The following is a 26,171-nucleotide window of genomic DNA, read 5'->3' as shown; positions in this document are numbered from 1 at the left end:
TTTTATTCACAATACAATACAGAAAACATATCAAATGATAAGGTGGGAAAATTTAACTTTTAACAAGCAAATTTTAGCTTATTTTGAATTTGATGGCAGCAACACGTCTCAAAAATGTTGGGATTTGTTTTTACAACCACCTGTAAACATCTGGAAACTGAGGACAGTAGTTGCTAGAGTTTTGACACCCTACTCTACAGAGTCTAGCTGCTCAACAGTTCTGGGTCTTCTTTGTCTTATTTTTTCATTTCATGATGCTCTAAATGTTTTCAGTTATTTAAAGGTCTAGACTGCATGGAGGGCAGTTCAGCAATCAGACTCTTCTACTACAAAGCCTTGAGCATTGTCTTGCTGAAAAATGCAAGGGCTTTGCTGAAAAGGACATCATCTAGATGACAGCAGATATTTCTCTGATGCTTTTCCAAATGTGCGAGCTTCAAATTCTATAGGCACTAATGCATTCCCAAATCATCTGAGATGTAGACTTTAAAACTGAGCACTCATAACAAGCCAGATGGTCCTTCTCTTTAATCTGATGGATGTAGCGTCAATGTTTTCCAAAAAAAGATTCAAATTTTGATTTCTGATTGCAAACAGTTTTCCGCTTTAGTTCTAGCGGTTTCTTTTATGTACCACTTGCTTTTTTAGCCAAGTTATTTGAAATGTGTTGCTGCTAAAATTTGTCATCAAACTCTTAAAATCTCAGTTTAAACATTTGATATGATTTCTATTTTCTTTTGTAAATCAAATATGGGTGTTGAGATTTGCAAATCATTGTGCTCTGTTTTAAATGTAAATAAATTCCAACTTTTTTAGAATTGGAGTTTGTGTATATATTCTTACAGTGTTGGATGTTCACATTAAACATGTCATAGTTGTTAATGAGGTAAGCATATCCATAAGTAATCCCTATGAGAGAAAAACAGAACCCATATGCTTTTTAAATCTTCTGTTTGTGAGAGGCAGCCAATCAGATGAAATTTAGCTTAAAAGGAGGTTGACCTTAAAGGGAAAGGAGGTGAAATCATTCATTTCAGTCAGAACTATGGGACCCAGTACAAGTCAAGTAATCGTTTTTATGCAAAGCCATTGTAGGAAAGTCAAAAAATAAAATAAACGGAACTAGAAATGAGCGCAACAGGTCCACTTTAAGCTTCCCTTAGAAAGTGAGTAAAGCTTAGATAAAGAATTGCCACTTTGATGTAATTTACATTCCTTTATTCTGCACAAGAATTGTATTGAAAAGCCTGAATTTAACATGATGACACACCTGACAACACCTGAACAGCTCTTACTTACTCTCACTAACTGCAACATCTGAATTCTGATTATTCAAAACATGATAAAAAATACTGATCCCAGGACTGATCTGAATTTTCTTTCCTGTAGCTAAAAGTTAATTTCCTACTATTTCTCACTGTCAGTAACTGTATAAAGTACTAAATGCAGATGAAAGGAGGAAAAAAAAAATACACCAAAAGGGACTCATTTCCAATATGTTACCACCAACAACAAGCCCATAAATGAGGGAGACCTTATTAAATAAATATAGCCTGTATCGAGGTACCTCAGTGCCACAATCAAGCTAAGATCAATCATCAATTTACGTGGATTTTCTTCGTAAAGCTATAAAACAGAGTTCCACTAAAACACAAAACTGTTTGGGTTCTTGGAGGCAGGTGTGCTGTAAATCCAGCACCAGAGTGGCACTCACCGGGCGACTCTGTGGCTGTGCATTCATTGGCTGCGTCTGGGGAGAGTACACTAAAGGTGCGGAGCCAGCATTTTGCCCAGGGTTGTATGGAGACTGTAAAAAGAAGAAATAGAAACAGAAAAAAAGAAGGCTTAATGTATACTGAGCAAAAAATGTGCAGCAATCAGTCCCTAGTCATTTAAGAGAAAGTGCACTGCAAAGGACCTAAACTATAGACAACACACTAAAACACAGCACTAAATAATTTTGGGTGTAGCTGGGAGAAAGTGTTTTCAATCAGGGTTTATGTACTGTGCAAAGATAATTGGTACCCCCAAGGACTGCAAATCCTGTGTTCCTTTATTTTTCATCTAGTGTGCAGTGGAGCTAAGCAGAGGTGGGTTTAAGCAGATCTGCGTACTCTTCTTCATCGTGCTGCTGGTGTGATGGTGATAATTTAAGTTTGTGTTGGCTGACAAAACTATTTATAGAAAGGCTGGTGAGTGACTAGAGCTGCTTTAGGGTGAGGCAGTGGGCCATTAGTTTACCACGGTAAAAAGGAAGAACTGGATTCCTTGCAAGCATTGTCACATTCTTCCAGAGAAGCTCAGTCACAGAGTCAACATGCTTTAAAGTGAAAGCAGCAAGGCAGCAGCAGTGTCACTGATGTTGTTTATGTCTTTGTGATTAATAGACTGACCTTTCACAAAGTTACCTGTATACATCTAGGGGTTTTTCAAAATGAAAAGAGGAAGCACCTGGATGCAGTACCTAACTAAAAAGCGACAAGCGTGTGAATCTTCTCATAATGCTCAACTCTGATTTATTTCTGCTTTGCCCTTGTAAATTCTGTCATAGCCTCACCCAATCTCCATCAAACGGGTTAGGATTTTACTGTAGTTACAGACAGAGAGGAAAGCGTCCTTGCTGGATTTCTACCCAATATTTATCCCATGCCTAAATCTCAAATATAAAATCGGTCACAGTATGTCTACTGTGATCATGGCATATATGGATTCATACACACATGCATATCTCGATTTAAAGGGGATTTATTTGCTTTTTGTTTTCCTTCCTGTCATACAAATAGAGTACTGACCAAAGTGTCAAACGATGCGATCCACATAAGGCACAGGTGTCGAACTCCAAGCCTCGAGGGCCGATGTCCTGCAGGTTTTAGATGTGTCCTTGATCCAACACAGCTGATTTAAATCACTAAATTACCTCCTCAACATGTTTTGAAGTTCTGCAGAGGCCTGGTAATGAACTAATCATTTGTTCCAGGTGTGTTGACCCAGGGTGAGATCTAAAACCTGCAGGACACCGGCCCTCGAGGCCTGGAGTTTGACACCCCTGACATAAGGTATGCCCTTAATCTCGCCTCACCCACCAGCTTTTTAAACCTTTTGTTTGTGTTGGGCAGCCAATTAAAATACAGTTTGCTTAAAGGGGATGGAGCTAAAACTGCTTTCAAACAAAAGGTGAATTGAGGAGCTGAACTAAGGTTCGCCATAAGATAAATCCTGTCAAATAATGCATCTACTCTACAGATAGAGCTGGAAATTAGGACAATACATCCGCTTTAACAAGCCCCCAACACCAATCAAATATTTTATAGAACTGCTTTTTATACTGCTTACTTGACCAGTGGGACAAAATGTCAAATAACTAATATTTAAGCTTCTAAACATAATTATCAGTATAAAACTGTGAATTAATCCAACATAACTTAATAATACTCTCATAATAAGGTTGAGTTTGTGTTCTAATTCTCTCACAAAATCTTACAGGTCAAGTAAACATTCTTTCTAAGTACGCATAAGCCCTATAGGAGACTGGAAAAATCAACAGGCCGGACTGTTTATCTCCCTTTTGCCAGATCCATGCTGAGGTTGCTAACTTTGGAACCCTTGTCAAGATTAAGCAGGTACTGTGTGTAGAAAACAGTGGATGGATGTTTTCCTATAGGCAGCAGTGCGCAAGACCTGCTCTCTTAGATTTTGTGGCGGTGTTCATCATGTAATCATGTGAATTTCATTAAAAGAAGACACTCATGCACACATGACTTAGCGCTGCATTAGAAATGTTGTGAAATTAGAGAAGTGACAAACATGAAAATGAAGGCTGACGTAAGAAAGGAGAACAAAAGAACAAAGGGTAGTGTGTAGGCAACATGACCAAAACTAATACAGGGTGTCTACAGGTATAAAAAAAATAAATAAATACAATTTAACACACATCAAATGTGGAAATATAGTTGTTCTATGTGGACACACTGAACCCGTTTCACAATAAACATGAAAATGCAGAGAGGATGACGGCGGTCACAGTGACAAACTCACCCCTCCGCCTGCCTCCCAGCCCTTAGGGTAGCGATATGGGGAAGCTGTGGGTACTGATACCTGAGAGAGCGCCGGGGAATGGGCATGACCAGGCGGGGTGCCCGGCAAATTAGTGTGTCCCTTTGTGATGTCGTGAGCAGGGTAAGAAGGACCATGCCTGGACACCTGTATGAAATGAAGCAGTAAAATTAAAGATTTAAACAAAATGATATATTATGCCAGGCTGGTGCAGAGGAGGAACAGCAGTGGCGGGGCTCCACAGGTCATTAGTCCTCCCTCCTGCTGAGGGATGTAAATTAAGCGCTCAAGCAGCAGGATTAGCCCCTGTATTTATGCAGAGGTGAAGACCTTCAAACATGCATGGCTGCTGAAGGCTGCTGCACTTTGCTAAAAACTCGACTGCGGCCTCTTCTGTAGCCTGCTGTGCAAGTATGTCTGGGCCTCATATGGCAAAACTGGGTCAAATAATCTGTGATAGATAGAGAATATTCTGTGCAACAGATAGAAGTGAGTCATGTCAAACAGGCTTGAGCCACAGGGAAGGGTTCAGGGTGGGTACCGGCGGTGAGCAGTATCAGACAAAGCTGAGATTTTTTATTCAGCTCTCTGTGGTGTGGCAGGATGGGCCTTGGCAGCTGTAGCTATGGGCTGGCCCCACTGCAGGTGCTGCTTGTTGCTGCAGCAGGCCTGAAAACACCAGGGAATGAGACAGGATACTGCAGGAAGAAATCAGTAAGCAGACAAGGAGGGGAAATGGAAAGCTAGGCAAGCCTCCCTCTTCTCTTTTTTTCTCCTCTAACAAGGGCTGCTTTTCTATGTTGAGAGATTTAAAAACTCTGCTACTAAAATTACAAACTCTCAACTTCAAATGTTTGTAACCTTTATAGCCAATACTCTGCACAGTCTCTATAGTATCTCTGCATCTCCACTGTGTGGCCCACTTCCCTCAGATGACCTGGGATAAAGCAACTAATCTAGCTGCTGTTACCAGGGGAGGAGCCTGCATTGCTTCAGGCAAGTGACTGACTCTGAGGACATACAGTGTGATGGGATGGGGGAGGGGAGGTAAGCAACTGTATGGGGGCTGTACATGAGGAGGAAGAGAAGAAAGAGCGGCTGAGTAAACCCCACTATCACCATACAGAGCAACAGCTTCATGCAACGAGTGCCGTTTATTTCCACCAGTGTCATCATTGTTGCAGTTTTAACCCCCCCAAAAACTTTCTTGAGAGCTTGAAAAATCTCATAAAGCCTCCAATGTTTTCAGTGTTGTCAGGTTGCAAAGAATAAACAAAGCTCACAGCTGAACAGCCCATCTCCAAGCACACAGCATTTCCTCGTCTAATGTGCAGCTGCTTACTGTACCTTCCACAATTCAGAAATGTTATCAGGGCAGGAAACATCTTCAGTGTGGTGTCAGAAAAAAAGGTCAATTCTAGCGTACTGTTAAATGCCAGACCCTGTAAAAATAGACACATTTTCCCCTAATAAATCAAAAGGTTAAAAAACAACAACCCTTTTTTGTTATTTACCCTGTTTATGTGCCCTCCTTTCATTAAATATCCGTTAACATCTATTTGAGGGTGCTGCGATTAATCAAATTTGATTTTCAGCGATCATTTCGGCTTTCAAAGTTTATGAAAACAAGATTGAGATGAAAGAATAATCGAGCCACATTTGTTTTTTACAGTGATTCTCTAATTGATGACACACTGTCTTGAGTTTTAAATTCAACGCATGTACCATTACACTTAGCTGCCCCACCCAAAAAATCCTAAATTCACTCCCTGCCCGGCTGTGCCAAAGTTTGGTTCAGATCACTTTTTATTGATCCATTTTCTGTTGAATTATATTTACAGTTCAAGAAAATCCAATGTTAAAAACTGCATGAGTGCATGATGTAAAAATCAATGATAAACTGAGTCTATGTGAGACATCAATATTTAGCTGAATTAATTACAGGGGGGGGAAAGCATCACGTTTTATAATGGCTACTCTCTTTATATAAATTGTTAAATCAATATCAGGCTGATTAATTGGTTTTGACATAACAGTCATGTGACTAGATCATGCGACAACATAGAAAAACATTCAAAACCCTGCAGCCTGCAACAAGCGAACACTGCTGATTTTTATACATTAGTTCTTTGTCTATTTTCAGCCTAGCACTTGCTCCTGGATCTGCAGTATTTTTCAAGCATTTTCCAAAAAAAAGAAGAAAAAAAAGGAAAAAGAAAATTTTATTCTGTTTATTCACAAGGTGTTGCACAACAGGCACAGGTGGTTTGGTTTTGCCTTGAATAGTTCAGAAAGCGCTCAAACAAATCTAATCGCTGCTCGCCACATATTGATTATATTTCTAGTAGAATCGAGCAGGGCTAGCAAAAATGCTTTTTGCTGATATTTGTGGTCACGCTAATCTTCCTGGGTTTGCTCTGTTTCACTGAGTACGTGGGCGAGGGGGGCAAGAGGTGAGCGGACAGGTGAAAGTAAAATAAAATTGTACTGTAAGTACAATAAAGGTTGTTGACAGCAGGGCAGGTAGTCCTGGTCAGAGCACTGGCAACTCTGCTGCTCATAATGATATAATACACCTCCATCAAGTGCAAGAGGCCAAGTTTTGACCCAGTCCTCCATCTGGCTCAGCAAGAGCAATACTGGTAATGTTAAGCGCACAAGTGCACGCCATACAATCTTGTGGCATTCAGACTGTGATCATGTTCTTCTTTCATGTTTATAGAACAACCAAATTAAAAGAGAACTCAAAGAAAGAGCTTCAAAATCTGAAATCTGTGAAACAAATTATTATTTTCTTTTTCTGTGAAAGAACCGACAGATCAAATATCTTGATATGAATGAAAGTTAGATTCCTCCACATTCTCCAGTAATCTACCCACAGAAGTGACTTTTAAGAACTTTTTAATACACAATGCTAGATGCAAGATGATATTTTTTTTAAATCTCAGATACCTAATGCATCAACTCTATCACTGATGTTGGTGTATTTTGGTGACTTGTGTTTCTGTTTAACATTTTACAAAAATTAAGCTGAAAACAGAAACACAATGAAAAACAAAAAGGGAGACTTGGAAAATCATCATTCTTATCTAAGCTGAAAACCAAAAAAAAACTATTCCTATTCTGTTCATTCACAAGGTGTGTCACAATAGGCACAGTTTCTGTTCTTTCTGCTAACTGCTCGCCTCATTAAGATTGCTACGCTGGGCTTATTTTGTCTTTAGAGAGGCACAGTAGGTGTGGCTGGTCACCGACTACCAGGCAATACACAGCCTCTAAAGTTCAGGCAAATCTAATTGTCTACCAAATCCTCCTAACTCATATGTTTATGCTCCAGGCATGTGACAACAGAAACGCACTACAAATTATGTAAATATTATCATGACAAAGATACGATGAAGAAAATGTTAATTAATTCCTGAAGGAGTCAGTAAATGGCAGAGGTACCCTGAGGGAACCAATCTGCAGATCAGGCCTGCTGAGATCTGATCACAAAAGAATTTCCTTACACGTATGTGCTCTTTTAAATTACAAGCACACATGCATGTTTGCACAGTTTGTATTATTATTGCCCAGTTTCATACAATCCTAATGTCAAACACTGGACTGACAGCAAACAGGATCTCCACCATTATAGTCTTTGGCACTCTTAACATCGAAACGAGTAAAAAAGATTTCTGGTTAGAAAGTGTTTACAGTCACCATGCTGACGAAATTGCTGCTGCGTTTCAGCATAAAGCCTTCTCTTTGTTATTGCTACAAATAATGTTGTGCGATGTTGTAGCACCATCATTATAAAATGACAAACTGACAGGTAAATTAACCTACTGAACAGCTTTGGGTAACAACAAGCCAATCTACTCAATTTAACTTTAAATTGTTTACTGTGCCACATAAAGCTGGGAGATAAATAGTATGAGGATGCTAACAGCAAAAGGCAGCAGTGTGGAGGTTCTTCACGCCTGCAGCAGCAACAGATTTTCTTCATGTGTTTACAAAACTTTTCCACTTTTGTACTTAACTGCAAACTGAGGCCGTGTAAGTGGACATGACTGCAAAGCTCACACAACAAGGAGAGGAATGCTATCTCTGTCTGTCTTTCTGACTCTCATTCATATTATGTCCATTTTGGAACGTTTTTAGTATGACATGTTCTTGTCAGTTCGACAGGAATTCAGCTCCATTCTGCACTCAAAGTGAAACAGAGTGACATCAGGAAGAGGAAAAACGAGTACAACTGTAAGACAGGAGTATGAAGCAGCCTACTGCTCTTACACCGAGCTGAAAAAACGCCAACTAGTACAAGTAACTTGAATAATGCGGTACTGGGCTGTGAATAACTCTGGTATTGAGCTGAGGCCATGATAACAACATTGTACAGCAACTGGAAAATTCTGGATCTGTCCATCCTTAATTTTAAGTATCTTTTTTCCCCCTTTTTTTGCTACCGCACATATTAAATACTTTCACTTTAATTTCACAGGCAAAGAGGAGTGCCGAGTCAGCAGGAAGTCTTTCTCTTCCTGTAATACATACCTGGAACATTTTACTAGTTTTCGGGGTTAACTGTAAAGCTTCAGATTTAAACTCCCAACAACCCATACCAATGTTGGTGTGTAAACCTAGGAAAACAGCATTTTGGTAAAAACACACAGAGGGGCCAGGAGGTCAGCCATCAGTTTGCTTCTTCTAGCTCACTGGTTAAAGGCACCAAAATTTGGCAATAAATACCAAATACAGAATATTTTTTATGAAAACATACTGACATCAGCAGAATGGAATGATTATTTTCTCTTATCAACTATGATACATAATGGTATTTTCAGCTGTTCCTTTATTTCCCCAAGCGGTCACAATAGCAGAGGCATCCACATGTTAATTTGACACAATCCTAGTAGTATAGCAGCTTGTGAGCTTTGAGGCCGGGTTTTGCGTCTCCTCCATGTGTTAACCACTACACCACAAAATTACAATGACATAATACATAACAAATAGAATGACATAATTCCATATTACAAAAAAATTATTATATGTTTTCAGGTTTTACCTTCATGAATGAATGGTTGTACACAACCGCATTAAATTCAGTAACCAAATTAAAATAAGCAATAATTTGTGTGACTTATGTGACCATAATAAAAGTGTGTGCAAAAGCATAAAGTCAGTACAACAAATCAGAGTCTTCAGTGTGTGTTTTTACTTAAAGTGTAACCTTCCTGCATATGCACTGCAGCATACAGTATATACAGGTGGATATGAATGTAACAGTGTCTGAAAAGAGGGGCTGCATGCAGTGACTCACGCTGTAGACTGCAGCGACTCCAGGCTGTGTAGGGAAGATTCGTTCGTCCAGTGATGGCTGAACCCGTGGGATTCTGGAAAGAGGATGTTAAGGGAAGTTCTTCAAGCAACAGGAGATAAAAACTGGCATCCTGCTAGGTCACAGACAAGTAAGATTCCTGTCATATTTTAGAAGATGTGTTGCTGAGTCTAAATATGGCTGATTAAAGCATGCAAAGAGAACTGATCTGTTATGTTTAAGAGTTAAAAAAACAACAAAAAAACCACAAATCCACTGAAAAATGTTCTGCAGTTTAATTTAATTAAATACATTCAGATCATCAGAGGGCTTCCCTCAGACCCCATGTCCTGTAGCTCAATTTCAAGGATCCCCCCCCCCCCCTCCAACCATACAAACCCCGCCTAAAATGCCCCATCTCTGAGAGTACACTATGTACCTTCACCATTTTGCAAGAGTTAAAGGGAAAATCTGAAATGGATTTCTGTGCTACTTCAGGCTGGGGGGCAGCTGGAGCACAAGAGTGAGGACTGAAACAACTATTTGGCAGCACAGCGCAAAATACATTTAATATTAATTCCCTTCACCTTCAGCTGTGTGAAGAATAAGAGGTTAAACAAAAACTACAACATAGCACAAAAGAAAATCTATAACACTCGAGGGTTTAATAATTGTTTGCAGTGAAACCAGAGTATTTGATCACTTTCTTTAAAGCTTAAGAAAGATATAATAAATGAAGACATCACTGAGATGTTAGAAGAGATAAAAGGGGGAATGTGTAAAATCCATACAGAAAAGGGAAGGCCTGTGTTTAGTAACCTGCTCAGGCAGTTGTGTGCGACAGACAGGCTCACACACTGCTGATCACATGATTTAAGGGAAACCGAACGTCTGGCTTTCTTCCTTTCACCCAAATCACACCTCCCTTTGCCCTAAACTCCCTTCCTTAGTCCTGCTCTTGCCTGCAGGGCCCGTCATCTCTCTGGGACCCCTGCCAGCACTGCTACTCGTAACGAGATAAGACAGAGTGAAAAGAATTATTTAAAGAGAAGGCTGCGAATCAAAACACGGAAGCACAGCAGGAAGCATTATCAGTTTCATTACCGAGGAATTTGGAGAAGGAAGACAAAAAAAAAAGAAGAAAAAAAAAAAATCCCACACCCACCCACACTACACACATACAAAGATGTTAGGAGTAATTAGAAGCTCAGTCCCATCACAATGATTTGACAGTCTATGTGAGGAAGAGTACAAAAACTACGTGGAAGATGGCATTTACAGTTTTCACCTTCTTTTTATTGGTGCTTTGAGAGCCAGACAGCAAACATTTCCCACATGACAGGATTCTTCAATGATTTGCAGACTACACATGATAACTAGAAAAGCAACATCCAAGAAATGCAGCATTCGAAAGTAGGCGAAAAATACGAACTATACACAGAAAATGAAACAAAGTACTTTTAAGCAAATATGTCACGCTTCTCCCGTGAGCATCTCTTCGTTTTATACCACCATACTCAGAAACTGAATCTTTTGTCCTTACATTTTTAATGATATTACTCAGTGTTCTAGGAAATGTGACTAACATCAATATTTTCTAAGTTGCAATGGTAAAAAATTAGTTCAAAGTTACTCTTTTTTAACCTCCCTTTGTGTTGAGATTTTAAACTTAGAAGTGTCTTTACATCACACCCATACAGTTCATGAATATAGGCTGGTAACCAAGCTTCCTAGTGTTAACTACTCCAACAAACACTTTTTTTGTTGGCATTTGTGTCAGTCATAGACTGACACAAATGCCATTTCTAAATCTTCAATCAACTGCATCTAAAGGATGTCGGTATTACAGCCAGAAGGAAATTTGAAAACAGTGACGCCACATTTCTTACAACATTGTTTGCTTTCAGATTCAAGATTTCTGTCAGTGCAACTGTATGATTTTCCAAGTCTGACCACAATGTAGAAAAGATTATGTGTGACTCAGGTGTGCAAAGGTTTGACGTTATTAATTCATCTGCCAGTATTGCCATGCCAGCAGTGATAAAAGGAGTTGATGAGGTTGGAAACCATCAAGCCTGAGAGACAATTTGGAAGCAGCTTTTAATTCCAAACCCTTCTAAGGAGGGACAAAAAGACAACGAGGCAGATACACCTGGTAAGAAAGAAAAAAAAAACTAACCAAAAACTGGCAGGTCTAAGCTTTCGACCACAGTCGCCAAATTCTAAGAATGAGTCACTATTTAAACGGCTCAAAGGCAGCACGCAGATTTCTGTTGTCTGAGAAGGAAATCACCTGCAGCCAAAAGTCAGTCCAAGATATACCTTTCTGTAACATGCTTTGTGCCACACAAGTTTTTATGAAATATATACTTTGGTCTTTTAATTCTGCTACTCTTAACCCTGTTACATGTTTGCTTCATAATAAGTTTAAAGTAAGTTTTCCATGGTATATTTCATTCTGCTTTTATTTTATACATTTTCTTTTAAGATAATATGCAAATTAAAAACATTTAATTGCTTTCTGCAAAGCTCTTCTTTCTGTGAAAGGCAACACATAAATAAATGCTGTTTTCCTGCTGCTGGGAAAACATTAGTCATTTCTTAAGCTTGATCACTTTTTAATTGTTATGTTTTGAGTAAATTTGAGCGTTTGATTATTATACTCCATTACACTTATTTAATCAGAGAACTGGCCAAGTTTTTGGTTTTGCCAAATTCTATATCTATAAATTGTAAATGGCCTGTATTTGTATAGCGCTTTACTTAGTCCCTATGGACTTTACACTACATTCAGTCATCCACCCATTCACACACATTCACACACTGGTGATGGCAAGCTACATTGTAGCCACAGCCGCCCTGGGGCGCACTGACAGAGGCGAGGCTGCCGGACACTGGCGCCACCGGGCCCTCTGACCACCACCAGTAGGCAACGGGTGAAGTGTCTTACCCAAGGACACAATGACCGAGACTGTCAGAGCCGGGGCTCGACCCGGCAACCTTCCGATTACAAGACGAACTGCCAACTCTTGAGCTGCCCTCCAACTAGATCTGCAACTAGAAATGATGGTGGTTTCACACATTCTTAGTTTTCCTTCCATATTAAAAGTTCTTGCGGTTTATTTTAAGTTTATTGAGTCTGTAGAAGAAAATTAATACTGCAGTGGTATATCAAGGTGATCGTGCATCATTCATGTCAAGCTCTCCATGCGGGTGGTCGAGCAACCAGATGGATGCAGACACTTTGCAATCATGCTCTACTGTGTGCATCAGGCATAACCATATCAGTAGATGACTGCACTAATTAGACATTAGCCTTTTTTTTTAATCTCCATTAATTGTCTGCTTTGGGAAGGAGGCCAAGCACAATGTCAATCTAAAGGCTTACAGTTCAAAAATGAGAGTGCCAGTGCTGCTGAAATATAACCTATAACATCAAGCTGATCAGAAGGGGGGGGATTCACATTTGACCCATGGACAAATTCAAGAAATATTTGAGGATATATAATCACAAACCGATAACGAGATAGTAACATTTGCCGTAAAAGTCGCTCATTCTGAAAAAGGAAAAAAGAAAGTGTAGTTTCTTATATTGGGAGGTACATTTTTGGTCTAAAACAGACAGACACATCTTTCGTGTTGAGATCCCAAAGTAGCATCAAACACTACTCCCTGTCCTCGACCCCTCCAGTGACCTATAAGCTTCATTTAAGAAGGAAAAGCTGCAGCGGTCCCTGCTTCATCATTAGCTTACTGGAAAGCCACTTAAGTGCTGAATGTGCGAGAGGCAGAGAGGGGAAGACAGGAGGAGATACAGCTTTACACATAGTAAACGTCTGATCAGGAGGATGATATGGCTCAAAAAAACTAATCCTGAATAAATGAATGAATCAGAGCTATAAAGTTAACAACTTCAAGAAATCGCGACAAGTATCCAAAACAAAGAAGCAAGAGAGGGTCTAATGGAAATGAGAGTGGTGCAATGACTGATAAACATCATGGAAATTCTGCTGGGCAAAAATGTTAAATTACATGATAGTCCTACAGGCTCGTCTGAATGACGTAGACTACCTGCAAATTTCAGAGTACTTCCTGTACCTTCTCAAAGTGGACATACAGGAAGCAAGTGGAGACGACCCAGATGGTGCAGATACAAACCCTCCTCCCTGCTGGCACACTGGCCACACACACACACACACACACACACACACACACACACACACACAGTTGGATAAAAGCGAAGCTCACAAAGCTCTCACTGCTGTTGCTGAGACTGCTCTTTCACTACAGTATGAACAATAGGTGGTAGGTTTTTGGATTCAACTGTAACAAACCATATCTTAAGCAGCTATGGTTGTGGATCTCTAAAACACAAATTGTATTTCTTTATAAAGATACAAATTTTAAATTAATGGGCAGGAAAGTTCCCACTTCTAGCCACAAACTGTGAGAAAAACAAAACAGACGGACAAAGCATAACGTGCCTGGAAAAAAGTGAAGCCAATGCAGATCTACCATTAAAACATGCATTCTTTTCCAATGGCCAGAAGCTCATCTAGTTTAAAAATAAAGTAAATAAGTCTATGAGAAAATGGCAGTTGGTTGCCTTTATTTGTGACCTCAATAAAATTTTAATTTTACCTTTGTTCTTGTCAGCTAGTTTCAAGTTTTATTCAGCAAAACATCACATTTATGTGGTAGCAGGTAGCAAGCGAGGGAGGTAATGGGCATAAAGAGAAGGTGACTGACATTCAGTAACATGCATCAGCAACTACCAAATGCACATAAGGCAAAACTTTCTTTAACTTTAAAGAGACAACTAATTGGAGGTACTGATACCACTCACTGAACCATGAGTGAATGGTATATACAATAAAGGGCGATGCTTCTTACCAAGCTTAAAATGACCACTGGTGACCAACCACCAAATGAAAAGATGTCAAATCCAAATCCAGTTTATTTATATAGCACGTTTAAAAACAAAAGGTTTGCCCAAAGTGCTGTACAGTAACACAGGGTAAAACACAAGATACAACCACTAACACTCACATAAAACATAATAAAACCCATAAAAACCATATCAACTCAAGCCAGTCTGAACGCTATCCAAAAAAGGTGTGTTTTCGAAAGCATTTTAAAAACAGGAAACGAAGATGCCCGTCTAATATTTAAAGGCAGCGTATTCCAAAGTTTTGGGGCCATAACTGAAAAGGCTCGTTCTCCTCTACGTTTAAGCCTTGATTTTGGGACAACCAACAGCAGCTGGTCAGCTGATCTGAGGGTCCGTGAAGGAATATAAGGCTGAAGTAACTTGGAAAGGTATGGGGGAGCAAGACCATTAAGGCATTTATAAACCAGTGTTAGGACTTTGAAATTAATTCTGTGATGAACAGGAAGCCAATGAAGAGAAGACAGGATAGGTGTTACATGTTCATAGCTGTGGGTACCAGTTAAGAGGCGGGCAGCAGCATTTTGAATGAGCTGAAGACGAGCAAGAGATCGTTGGCTGACTCCAAAAAACAGTGCATTACAGTAGTCAAGAAAATTACTCTGTGATTGGGCTTTTAGGTGGGACTGCCATTGACAAATGGCTATCATGAGTGTGTAGCATCTCTCAGTAGCTCTAACCATCATTTATATAAAAGCTAGGTTTCTAACAGAGTGCCTATATGAGAAATAATGCCTTTCAAAGACTTACATTAGGTAAGTTACAACCAACTATGAATTTGACCAACTAAAAGCACTTAGTTCTCATGACACTTTCTGAGGACTGACGTAATGCTGGTGGAGAAAGAGTTATTTATATTTACTGACGAGTCAGTCATTACACAATGTACCTTAAAAAATGCAGTTCCTTGAATGGCCAGTTGGGGCAAAAATAAGCATGTTTACAACCTGGTATAAAAAATGGTTTTGGTCTCAAGGGTGAATTTTCATTAACTTGCTCTTAAAATTAAAGCTTTACATTATTCATTATTGGGGCTAGTGAACTCAAGGGTGAACTGCAAATATATAACAAATAATATGGCCCAAGAAATGTGTTCTCCAATTTGGGTGAGTGCCTAATTAAAATTAAAATAGCAGGTATCTATACAATACACCCACAAAATCTGTGGATTCACTTTACAAACCAAGCTCCCTAATTTTAGCTGACAACTTAGCACTACATGATAGACTGAGAATAAAAGACAGATATGGTTTTCTTGGCATGGCATTGGTTTATGCAGTCAGCATTTTAGTGTTTAAAACTGAATGTGAACACTGAGTGATGAGACAAAGCACACTAATATGATAACAACTTGTCAATGACATAAGCAGGAGGCCTGCCTCAGCTTTAATTACTTTTTAAAACTTTTGGAGGACAACAATTGACCCCAAGAAATATATTATTTTGTATTCAATGAGCCTTACAAGCTGCAACTGAGTACATACACTTATCAGTAAAGTCTGAGGCCATCAGATCAATTGAAGCAAAGGGCAGTTTTCCCATAGGCTTCCAAAAAGGTGCTTCTTTTTGAAACCACAATAGTCACTTCCTGCTAGCCAATGAAAAAAAAAATACACTTCAGTTTGGCACTGGCTTCACTTTTGAGACATGGAAACTACATCCACCTTTTATATAGGTAATATGATCCTAACATAAAATCTGCAAAGGTCAAGGCTGTCATTCAAACTTTAAATAATAATTTTAAAGCTTAAGACAAGGCTGTGTTTTAAGAGGAATTTTCAACAGTACGTCTACACTGTATATAAGCGGAAAGGCAGCTCTCTAAAATGCTGCCAAGGTAAAAACTACAGCCCTTACTTACTGTTACCAAGTAACCATTTATTTGCAGCAACACTTATTTTCTGTGAAAATTGAGGAAATGCGAATTTGTTTGATGTGATGTATTTTAATTAATTTTATTGTCAGTAATGAATTTTCATAAGAATCAATGTGCAAGAAACATAGAGAAGTAACCCATAAAAACAGGATGATTTGGGCTCTCAAAACAAAAAGTGCTACCAAATAGTCCTCAAATACTCAATCTGCTTAGCAAACAACAATTTCCCAGATCTTACACGCTGAAAAAACCCTTCTCAACTTCACACAAATTAAGCAATTATTTAGCTGTAGTGCACTGAATTTGTACAATTGTAGGGCAAAGTCTAAATTATTGCACCTACACAAAAATCTAAGTTTTAATGGAAAAAGTAATAGCACTACCTGCTGACAGGAGTACATAAACAACTTCATCACTGACCTTAGAGCATCATCATGTGGGTGAGATGGCTCTCCAAGCACAGTATTATAAGAACAGCTGAAAGCAGTGTGTCCATGATAAGAAAATATCAGTTTTCCACTAATTCCAGGATGTGTCTGAAATGCTCTAGCAGAAGTAAATACAGAAACAATATACACAATGATGTGGAAATGTCACTTCAGATTGTAATGCCGGGAGAGAACTGACAGGACGTCTTCTACAACAGGCCACGCCCTCTTTGGAAAGAACGGCCCTCAATGCTGGCTCATAACAACTCAGCAGTTTATTTATAACATCCCACAGTGAGTGAGCTTATGAGAATATCTTCACATGCAGGCTGCACACACCTGTCCTGAAATACAGGACTCCTGTTCTGTGAGAACCACCAGCTGGGTACATACATTACATAGGTGCATAGCATTGAGTGTGACTGCATGCCTGGCCACATTAAAGGAGAGAGACATGCCACTCAAAGAATCCTTGGAAATTTATGGGAGGATTATGCAACAGCAAAGATGGTGACAGACATACAAATCCCAGGGCGGAAAAACCTTGTTGGGGCAAAGTCTGCAAACCCTTTCAGCAGGTTTTTATCAAATTATACTACTGATTCTCTATATAAAGAGTGGGTCACTGAAATAATCACCCTCTGCACCACTTACTGCAATAGTTGATGCAAGTCCAAGTGTGCCTTAGAATTTTACATCAACCAAACACTATTACTGCAACTGCCTAAAAACTGGTTATTGAGACATTGGTACACGTCAAAGGATCTGATCTAATACAGAGGATGTAAGCAGATCGCTTCCCAGCGCAGAACAAATCGCAGATAGCTAAACTGTAGGTACTAGGGGTGCAACGATACACAAAATTCACGGTTCGGTTCGGTTCGATACTTTGGTGTCACGGTTCGATATTTTTTCGATACAAAAAAAAAATGTTCATGCCTTTTTAATTTGTCATTTATTAAAATTATAAATATATATTTTAACACAAAAGTACAGTTTTTAAATTTAACCCTAACCCTTGTGCGTGTTGTTTTTTAGCTCGTCATATTGCAGCCACAGAAATTCTTTTGTCCATGAAACCATAAAGCTGCACTTTCTTTTTGCCTTATAGTCTGATTTGTCATAACTTCTCCGTTTTGTGGTAAGCTTTTCTTTGGCTGTCACTTCTTCACCCTGACCTGTCTTATTTGGCTCAGCAGAACTAAAATATATATCTGTCTGTGAAGGTTCTCAATCATCCAGGTCATCGTAGTGAAATATATATCCTGCCGCACTCACATAAGCTCAGCGATTCTCTGCGCGATCAACCTCTCACATGTTTAAGCTGAGGGAGATTTCACTTGTCATGTTTGCATAGTAAGCTAACAATTAATAAGACGATGTCAGAGGAATTGGTGCACAAATTATCATCACTCACAGATCAGTGCTGTCGCTCTCTATACACAGTTCGCGCGATTGCAAAGTGAAAGCAAAAAAACAAGCGCAAATTCAAACACGATTTCAATGTCACATATTGACAGTGGCTCACCCAATGACATAATTACCCAGCTACATTTCTGAAAGAATGCAAAAGCATTGACATATATTTTTCCTTCCTACAATAGCCCGAATGGCAGGGGAGAGATAGCCCCGGGACGTCGGGCTAGCGATATTGCGAGCCCTGTATCTGATTGAGGAATCACTCATCTTTGGAAAAGAGAGTTTATTACAGAGAAATGTCTCTTTCCAAAATAAAAGCTATACTATCCGTTTCTTCTGGGCTATATTCTCAGCAGCATATTAAACATATCAGGTCTCCATAAGGAGAATCCTGTGCTAACAGCTGTCTAAATGACTCGGCTAAAGTTTGTAGCATGCATGCTTGTTGTTTTTGTCTTTGCACTAGGATGATGTGGTGTAAATGTGCAGTCATATTCGTTGTGTTCCCACTAGTGCTTTCAGGTTAATCTCGTTGAAATAACCTTAACGCCACAACACGGCAAATCTCCGTTAACGAGCTACCCTATACAGAGGGGCTAGACGGCCAACACGTTAACGAGCTAACTGCGCTAACACACTAGCTCCCACCCATGTAATTGAGCATTGCATGGCACATCCAACATACTGTTTTACTTTAGTCCATGACTCGCTTACCTTCAGGGTCATACGTCACATGAAAACCAAAATAATTCCAAACGCCAGATCTGAATGAGGGTGGGGAGGTCCACTTCTGTCTCGCTAGCTTGCCCTGCGCTCTTCCTTCTGACCATCCTGTCTGTGTTGAGCGCTCAGTGAATCTGCGTTCGACTACTCCGCCTAAGCTGCACTCTCGAGCCTAGGCGGAGTAGTCAAATGCAGATTCACTGAGCGCTCAACACAGACAGCATCGTCAGAAGGAAAGTTGATAAAATAAATTACAAATTTTGTATTGTTCTTTTTTTTTCTCCCCTTTGGTTTTCTTTCTTTCTCTCCCCCTGTCCTATCCCACAGTCATGTCTGTCCCGTTTGCAACTGAAAATAAAATAAATTCATAATTATAATAAAGGTCAATCAAATGGACCAATATGATGATCCACTTAAAATAAATCCTCTTGGCATCTTTCTTGGCCTCAAGACAACAATTCTGATGGCTATAGATCCAAACGGGACACACAAAAAAAAAAAAAAAAAAATTGAAAAAAAAAAATTTTGAAAAAAATTGTATTGTTCGATACATATGCGTACCGAACCGAAAGCACTGTATCGAACGGTTCAATATCGATACGAATATCGTTGCACCCCTAGTAGGTACCATGTTAGGTCGATATGCTGCAAAGGTGTTATGAAAAGACAACATATAACAAAAAAAAAAAGCTAACAACACTCTAGCATATAGGCTATTTTCTGCAATTATTGACAGATGTGCACCAGGAACTTTTGCCATAAAATCTTTCAACACCACTGAGTTACTGGGCACAGAAGCACCCTCTATTTCAGCTACACTACAGGACTACCTTACACCACATACCAGTATATATTTGTTTTGACTTCTTTGAGTTGAGTTGTATTGTATTATTTTTACCTTTTTAAATGACCTCCTATAATTCTTTTTTTTTTATTTACCCTGTGCTTCTTTCTTTTGTGTATTTATGAGCTTTGTAAATGTCATATTCCACTGTTCAGACTGCTGTAACATGTATTTCACATTTTTGGGATAAACAAAGTAAATCTTGTATGCAGCCTTGACGCACGCTCAATCATCTTCATGTTCAGTGTTCATCTCCTGCTGACCACTGAAATAACAGCTGATTTTAGATCCTGCTTCAAAATAACTAAGTAAATAAGTTCCCAGAGGCATATAAAGATAGCAGTCAAGTGGCTTCTACAGGAATTTTCAAGACACTTCTTTTTTTTAATATTAAGGGCACAACCACTAATGATTATTTTAAAAACTATTAAAATTCTAAAGACAAAAAGGAGCAAGTCTAGAAATTGTGGAGTTAGATAGGGGAACCAACAAAAAAGATCAGGGGGCAAAAAAATAAGGAGAAACCCTCAGTTTTCTCAGCTGGCTCAGCAGTGGGGTGAGGTGAGCTGAGGGGGGATGGAAGGAAATGAGGGGGGGCTGAGGCAGGCTGGGTGACCTGGCCCTTTGTTGGCAGATGGTGGGAAGCGCCACCTTGGCCTCTCTCTCTCTGAATGCTAAGCAGCAGTGCCATTGTCTGGCAAGTGTAGCAGCAGACGCATGCGCTTGGCGTCTCTCTGGCAACCAGGAACAGACAAACTGCCCTGCCCCCCCCCCCCCCTCCATCACACACATGTTCCCCCACAGGAACCACAATGACACACACCAACTTTGCCAAAGAAGAAATTCCCACACACAAGGCCAGACAGAGAGTAATATGATCCCACTCTCCTGACCTTAGAGGTCACAACAGAGTGAGAGGTCAGCCTAGTGGCAACACTCAGACGGTCTGTTTACATACAGACATAAAACTCAAACGCTGTACAGTCTAGTGTATTCACAGGAATCTGTGAAGTAACAGGGAAGGCCCAGAAGAAATTGGCTTGGTTTATTTTACTGTTAACTTCACTAATTTGATGCAGATACAGTTTAATTTAGACTGCTATTTCCTCCTGATAAAATTTAATACAAAACCACTGCAGAATGCAGACTCCAAGATAACTACCGAGGTGATCACCTCTTGAACCTACACCATCAACAAATACACACCCACATTCATCGGTCAAACATCGGAACCAACATTTACTCATCTCCTTGAGTTTGTTTATCCTGCTGAATGACATCAGCCAGCATGACTTTGACACTTATATATTTCAAAAGAAATTGTATTTCCTGTCTGCAGCATATATGTAGGAAAACAACAAGAAAACAGGGCTTTGAAGTGGCAACAGGTGTAAAATCTTTTTCTGAATATACCCAAGTTGTTTTTAGAGCCCAACACTAAACTAAGTGGTTACAATAACAATAATAATAATGATAACATGTATAAAATACTACAAAAGAGTAATAAAAATCTGTACCATGTGGGACCTTCCTGCTGTGTATGATGTATTTAAAAATAGTCCATTGTCAAAGTGAATTGACAATTGCATTTCTGCTCTCTGGATAGACTAAAGTGTATTTTATGCTTCACTAAATTAAATCAAAAATAATTGAAAATATTTGTTTATCATTGGTCTGATTATTTCTCTTTTGAAGAGAGCCCACAGCGTCTTTTTTATTGCTTATGAGCTGAAAAGTTGTTAACGTGCCACACCAGGCATTTTTTTTAATCAATCAATAACAAAAGAACAAGGAATGATCAGAATTTCAGTGAAAGTAATACTCATTGTGAACCCTATCCATTTTCTGACACTGATCTGGGTTATAGGGTCACAGTATAGTAGTGTCCCTTATCAGTCACCTCTGCCAGTTCTTCCTAGGAAGACACCAAGGTAATCTCTCAAGAGTGTCCTGAGGTTGGCTCTGGGTCTCCTCCTAATATGGACAAACCCAAAACACCAAGATGCCAAGGACAGCCTCCTTGTCAGGTGCCTGAACCATCTCATTTGCCGCTCATCTATGTGAAGGGCTCTACTCTACCTTACCATGGTGCTGGGTCACGGGATATGTAGGGGAGTGCGGGTGGGGTCTCCATGCCCAAGTGGTCCCAGAAGCTTTGTTGTCATGAGTTATTTGCCCCTAGTAGGACCTCCCTAGACAAACTTATCCTAGGTGAGGGACCAGATTAAGTGTGATTCAGAAAACCCCACTAAAGAAAAGGAATTCAGTGAAGCCATTTGCCCTGCCCAGGATTCCGGGGCCCCACGCAGGAATCAGGCCTATAAGAGGACCTTTGGTGGGCCCAGCCCGAAAGAGCCACATGAACCCACCCTTCTATGAGCCTTCCATCCAGAGGAGCCACTGGGGTTCAGTGGAAAGTGGACGCCACTCAGGGAGAGGTCCTGGCAGTTTAATCTTGTTGCCATAACTAGCTACAGGGACATTATAAAATCTTTTCCCTCTAAAAATCACATTAATTCAAGTCAGTTTTACCACAAGTTTAATCTCAAATAATCTCATAAAGTAACCAGCAATAGCACATCATACCAAATAAGGCAGCATGGTTAAGCTAATTTTTAATAACCATAACTTACAATTACATGCAAAAAGTGGATTCCTGTTATCTGTCTTTCTTAAACAATGTTTAAAATGGATAAGTGGAGGTGGTGTATTTTTGTACTCAGTCAGTAGGCCCTCACTATCATGCACCTGAAAGTAGGTTAAGCAAATGTAGCACCAATTACAAAGAGCTTGAGAGTCAAAAGAGGCCATGCAACAGCAGATAAAGAGAATGTTAATCTTTTCTGTTGTGTTTGGTTTACTGACAGACAAATCAAAAAAATCACAACATGCAACAAATCAAGAGGGACCTTTATACTACCACCTGCTACAACCAGCAACCTGGTGCCCCTTACAGATGTCATAAACACAGGGCGGCTCTGACTGTGGGAGGCAGGAAATCAGGTTGAGCCATCACACCCCAAAGCCACAGCAGAAGCTGTCAGATCACAAAACAGATACATCTCTCTGCCACCGGCAGCCAGGAGACATCAACTTAATCCTCTCTCACACACACTACTGACACCATGCTGTAAATAAAACACAAGCTGACATAACCACTATGACTTCACCAAATTGAGGGTAGAGATTAAAACTGGGCCATCCCCTAGTACACCCAAAGGAGAGTAAGAGCACAAGGCCGTAATAATTATTATTATAAACTTTTTATATATAATTACACAGTGCCTGCTAAATATTTGGAGACAGATTCTCAGGAGAACAAACAGAAATGGTTGTGAAGGAATTTTAAAGAGATTTCTCAGCTGACTGTAATCATACCAAACCAGACTTCATTATAAGAGTCAAGACGGTCATTAAAACAAGCGAGCATCTTTCTGACGGCTGTCACCATCACAGCTCAGCTCTGGCACTGACAGGCCTCTCCGGATGAACAAATAAACAAAACGTTAATGTAAAACTGGAAGCTGTGTCCATTTCCCACAAGCCGGGCCTAAATCTTAGGCAAGTACCATTAGCTCCGTTACATATAATAAAGCCACAGGAAGCTGCACTGCTTTGCGACGCTGCATTGACGGACTTGGGCACTTGCTAGCATTAACTAGCTGGCACCGTGCAATAACTGCAGCTAGTCAACAACCAAAGCTGAACAAAGCCGGTAACCGGTGTTGAGATACGGTGATAAAGCTTTACTGTACCTAATAGTACCTCTTTATTTAACATTATCATGTACCACCACTTTTACTGGAACATGCCAGTTATATCTGATAATCAGTGGTGTGGCGTCAACTCCCCCCGTTAGCTTTGACAACCGGCTTCGGGAGCTAACGTTAGCACAGTTAGCTAGGTAATTGTCCCCTCCCCTCCCAGCTCCCTCCAAACGAAACCATCATCCCCACGTCCAACCTCTGCTATTAATCACTAATTAAACATCAGTATGTGCTACAGTCACAGGGGAAAATTATGCATGAAAACACAAGTAATTTCTGCGTTACCCACGTCAAAGGATACTGGGGTGGCTGAACAGCGCCGGGCTGAGGAGCAGTTGGGGCTCCCGGCGGCAGAGACACGGAGGTCAGGGTAGCCCGCAGTTGGCTCGACGGAGAGGGGCCACTTCCAGGTCCGCTAACTGCGACAGCGGCGGGTTTGGGGACCACTTTCGGTGGCAAACTCATCGCAAAAAAATCAATAACAAATAAAAACAATATCTTAATAAATACTGATGCAAACAGCGCCTAGCCTGCATACATAGAGCAAGCGTTGCGGATTCTTGAAGCAGGCCCCAAAATCCCTTTAACGAATTGGGATAACGAAGCTCGAATAGCAACACAAACGTCTTTTTTCATGGAAAGTCGCTGTTAGGATCAGCGGTGCTATTCATGGGGACGGTGGGAGGTTTAGCCTCCCTCACCCGTCCGGAACCTCTGCGGATCCGGCTCGGTTCGTTTCTGTTTAAAAAAAAAAAACAATCGCCGCGATCTTCAACCTCCCTCGGCGATCTACCTTTTCTTCTCGGCAAGTGTGTTTTCTATCATTTTTTTCGCACATAGATGAGAGACTTCGCCAACATGGCGTTGCGGCCGCTTCCAGCAGTCCGGGCAGGACAGATGATTCGGCAATCCTCGGCCAGTTACGGAATCGCTCGGGTAATCAACTAACCTTCAACCAAAACACGAAAACGGCGTGGCTGACGCTCCCCAAATGTGTTCCAAATCAGTTTTTCACTATTTTAAAATCCAGTTTGAAATTAGAATTAATAACGGTCGCATCACGACTGTAACTGCTAACTGTAACAAACCCGGCTCCTTTTATTACTACTAAAATAAATTAATGAGATTGCACAGGTGTTTATAGTAAATTAGGTTTCTGTATGGACAAAAATAATCATCTTACGTATTCGGCTATTGAAGTACCAGCGCTGTGCGTTAACAATTGTGTGTTATCACTGCCATCTACCGTTCTCGCGTTTGAGTCGCAAGGCATTTCCCTTAGATCAAGGATGCCCAACTAATTTACTTCATAAGTCACATCCCAATGTGATCTCAAGTAGGCAAGACCAGTGAAATTAATCATGAATTAAAAGATCCCAATTCATTGTTCCTAATTCACCCCTTTTAAGTGCACGAATATCAAACAAATCTGGGACTAAATGCAACCCAAATCGACCAAACTTGTGCATTATGACCTGGGAATACCAGCATTACAACACAGCACTGATTTTTTTCTTCTTTTATTAAAAGTGAGCCAGTGAAAGACCCTTTACCCCCACATAAAAATCTGAGACATAAGGAAAACAATTTGAGATTATTGCCTTCCTTATTCAATGTATTCATTTACAAAACAGATGCCCAAGATCTTTTAAGATAGTCCAAGGAGGAATCTACATTTTGCATCACCTTAAAAGGAATAGCAGTACATTTTATTGAAAAATTTCAGTAGTTAATGACTTGAGTGCAGTACCTTAAGTTGGGAGGTGGTGAAAACAATAAAATTAGAGGACTTAAGAAAAATTGATATATGCAGCAGCTGTACATCCATTCATCCTCTAGTACCCTGCACGCATAGGCAGGGTAATAACCATGAAGGAGCCAGAACATTTAGAAAAAACAAAAACCTCAAGCTGTGAGCCAATTATGGACATTATGGACAATGCTGGGCATCCTCTGCACACGGCCATAAACAACCAGAAGAGTCTGTTCAGTGACAGGTTGCTTCTCCCCAAGACAAGAACTAACAGACTTAAAAACTCCTTTGTCCCACACGCCATCAGACTGTTTAACTCCTCTCTGGAGGGGAGAGGGAGGGGAAACAGGAGGACAAAGGAGGGGGGAACAACTAAGCTGTAGTGCCTCTGCACCTCACTGTACAATACCTTGTGCAATACTTTTTGTAAATAGTCAACAGTGCAATAGACTCAATACTTGAAATGTGCAATTCACTTGTATTTTTTATTCCTATTTATCCCCTTTGTATATTTTATTTATATTTGTCTCTGTATTTTTGTGTGTGTGTGTGTGTGTATATAACAGTTCTGTAACTGTAACTTTGGTCGTTGCTGTGCTTTTTTTGGAAGTCGAATTTCCCAGAGGAACCCACCCGAGGGATTAATAAAGTTCTATCTTATCTTATCTCTTATCTTAATTTCCACCCTCATACTGTTGCTAGTTTGTCTAATCATATTATGTACTTCTGACAAATCAAAACCGGTCTACATGAAATGTTCTGAATGCACAAAGGTTTTGAACATGTCTGAGCCATTTAAAAATCTGATTTATGATCAGGCAACATATTCATTTACACCTATAACCTACTACTGTAAAAGACAAAGTAACCCAATATCAGAAATTCAGATTACACCTGAATCAAGGCAAACTGAAGATAACAGAAAGCCAGATCATCAAGTTTAGTCAAGAGGGATAATGAACAACAACTTGAGGATTGTATTGCTAAAGAAAAAACAAAACACCCACCAAAGTGGAAGAACCTTACAGCATTAACTTCTAGTCTATGAATTTGGCAGGTGT

At 39.9% G+C, this 26,171-nt stretch overlaps 1 protein-coding gene across 17 annotated transcripts in view; it reads right to left on the bottom strand.

Moving 5' to 3' along the window:
- Positions 1-24,346, bottom strand: part of eif4g3a (eukaryotic translation initiation factor 4 gamma, 3a) — a 72,385-nt gene extending 48,039 nt beyond the window's left edge. For 7 of the 17 annotated variants that reach the window (XM_012918135.5, XM_012918140.5, XM_012918141.5 and 4 more), the window contains exons 1-4: positions 23,647-24,345; positions 9,356-9,428; positions 4,036-4,200; positions 1,715-1,807 (exon numbers count right to left, since the gene is read on the bottom strand). In XM_012918135.5, coding sequence (XP_012773589.2) covers positions 1,715-1,807; positions 4,036-4,200; positions 9,356-9,428; positions 23,647-23,822 — 507 coding nt within the window. In that variant the 5' untranslated portion in view covers positions 23,823-24,345. Of the gene's footprint in view, positions 1-1,714; positions 1,808-4,035; positions 4,201-9,355; positions 9,429-16,596; positions 16,616-23,646 lie in introns of those variants that run through there. The other 10 variants (XM_012918147.5, XM_076884239.1, XM_076884240.1 and 7 more) reach the window with 8 other exon arrangements.
- Between the last annotated feature and the right edge of the window lie 1,825 nt (positions 24,347-26,171).

Source organism: Maylandia zebra, linkage group LG5, assembly GCF_041146795.1.
Source record: "Maylandia zebra isolate NMK-2024a linkage group LG5, Mzebra_GT3a, whole genome shotgun sequence".
Lineage (NCBI taxonomy): Eukaryota > Metazoa > Chordata > Actinopteri > Cichliformes > Cichlidae > Maylandia > Maylandia zebra.
The sequence above is the reverse complement of the archived record's forward strand: the minus strand, read 5'-3'. Positions and strand labels throughout refer to the sequence as shown.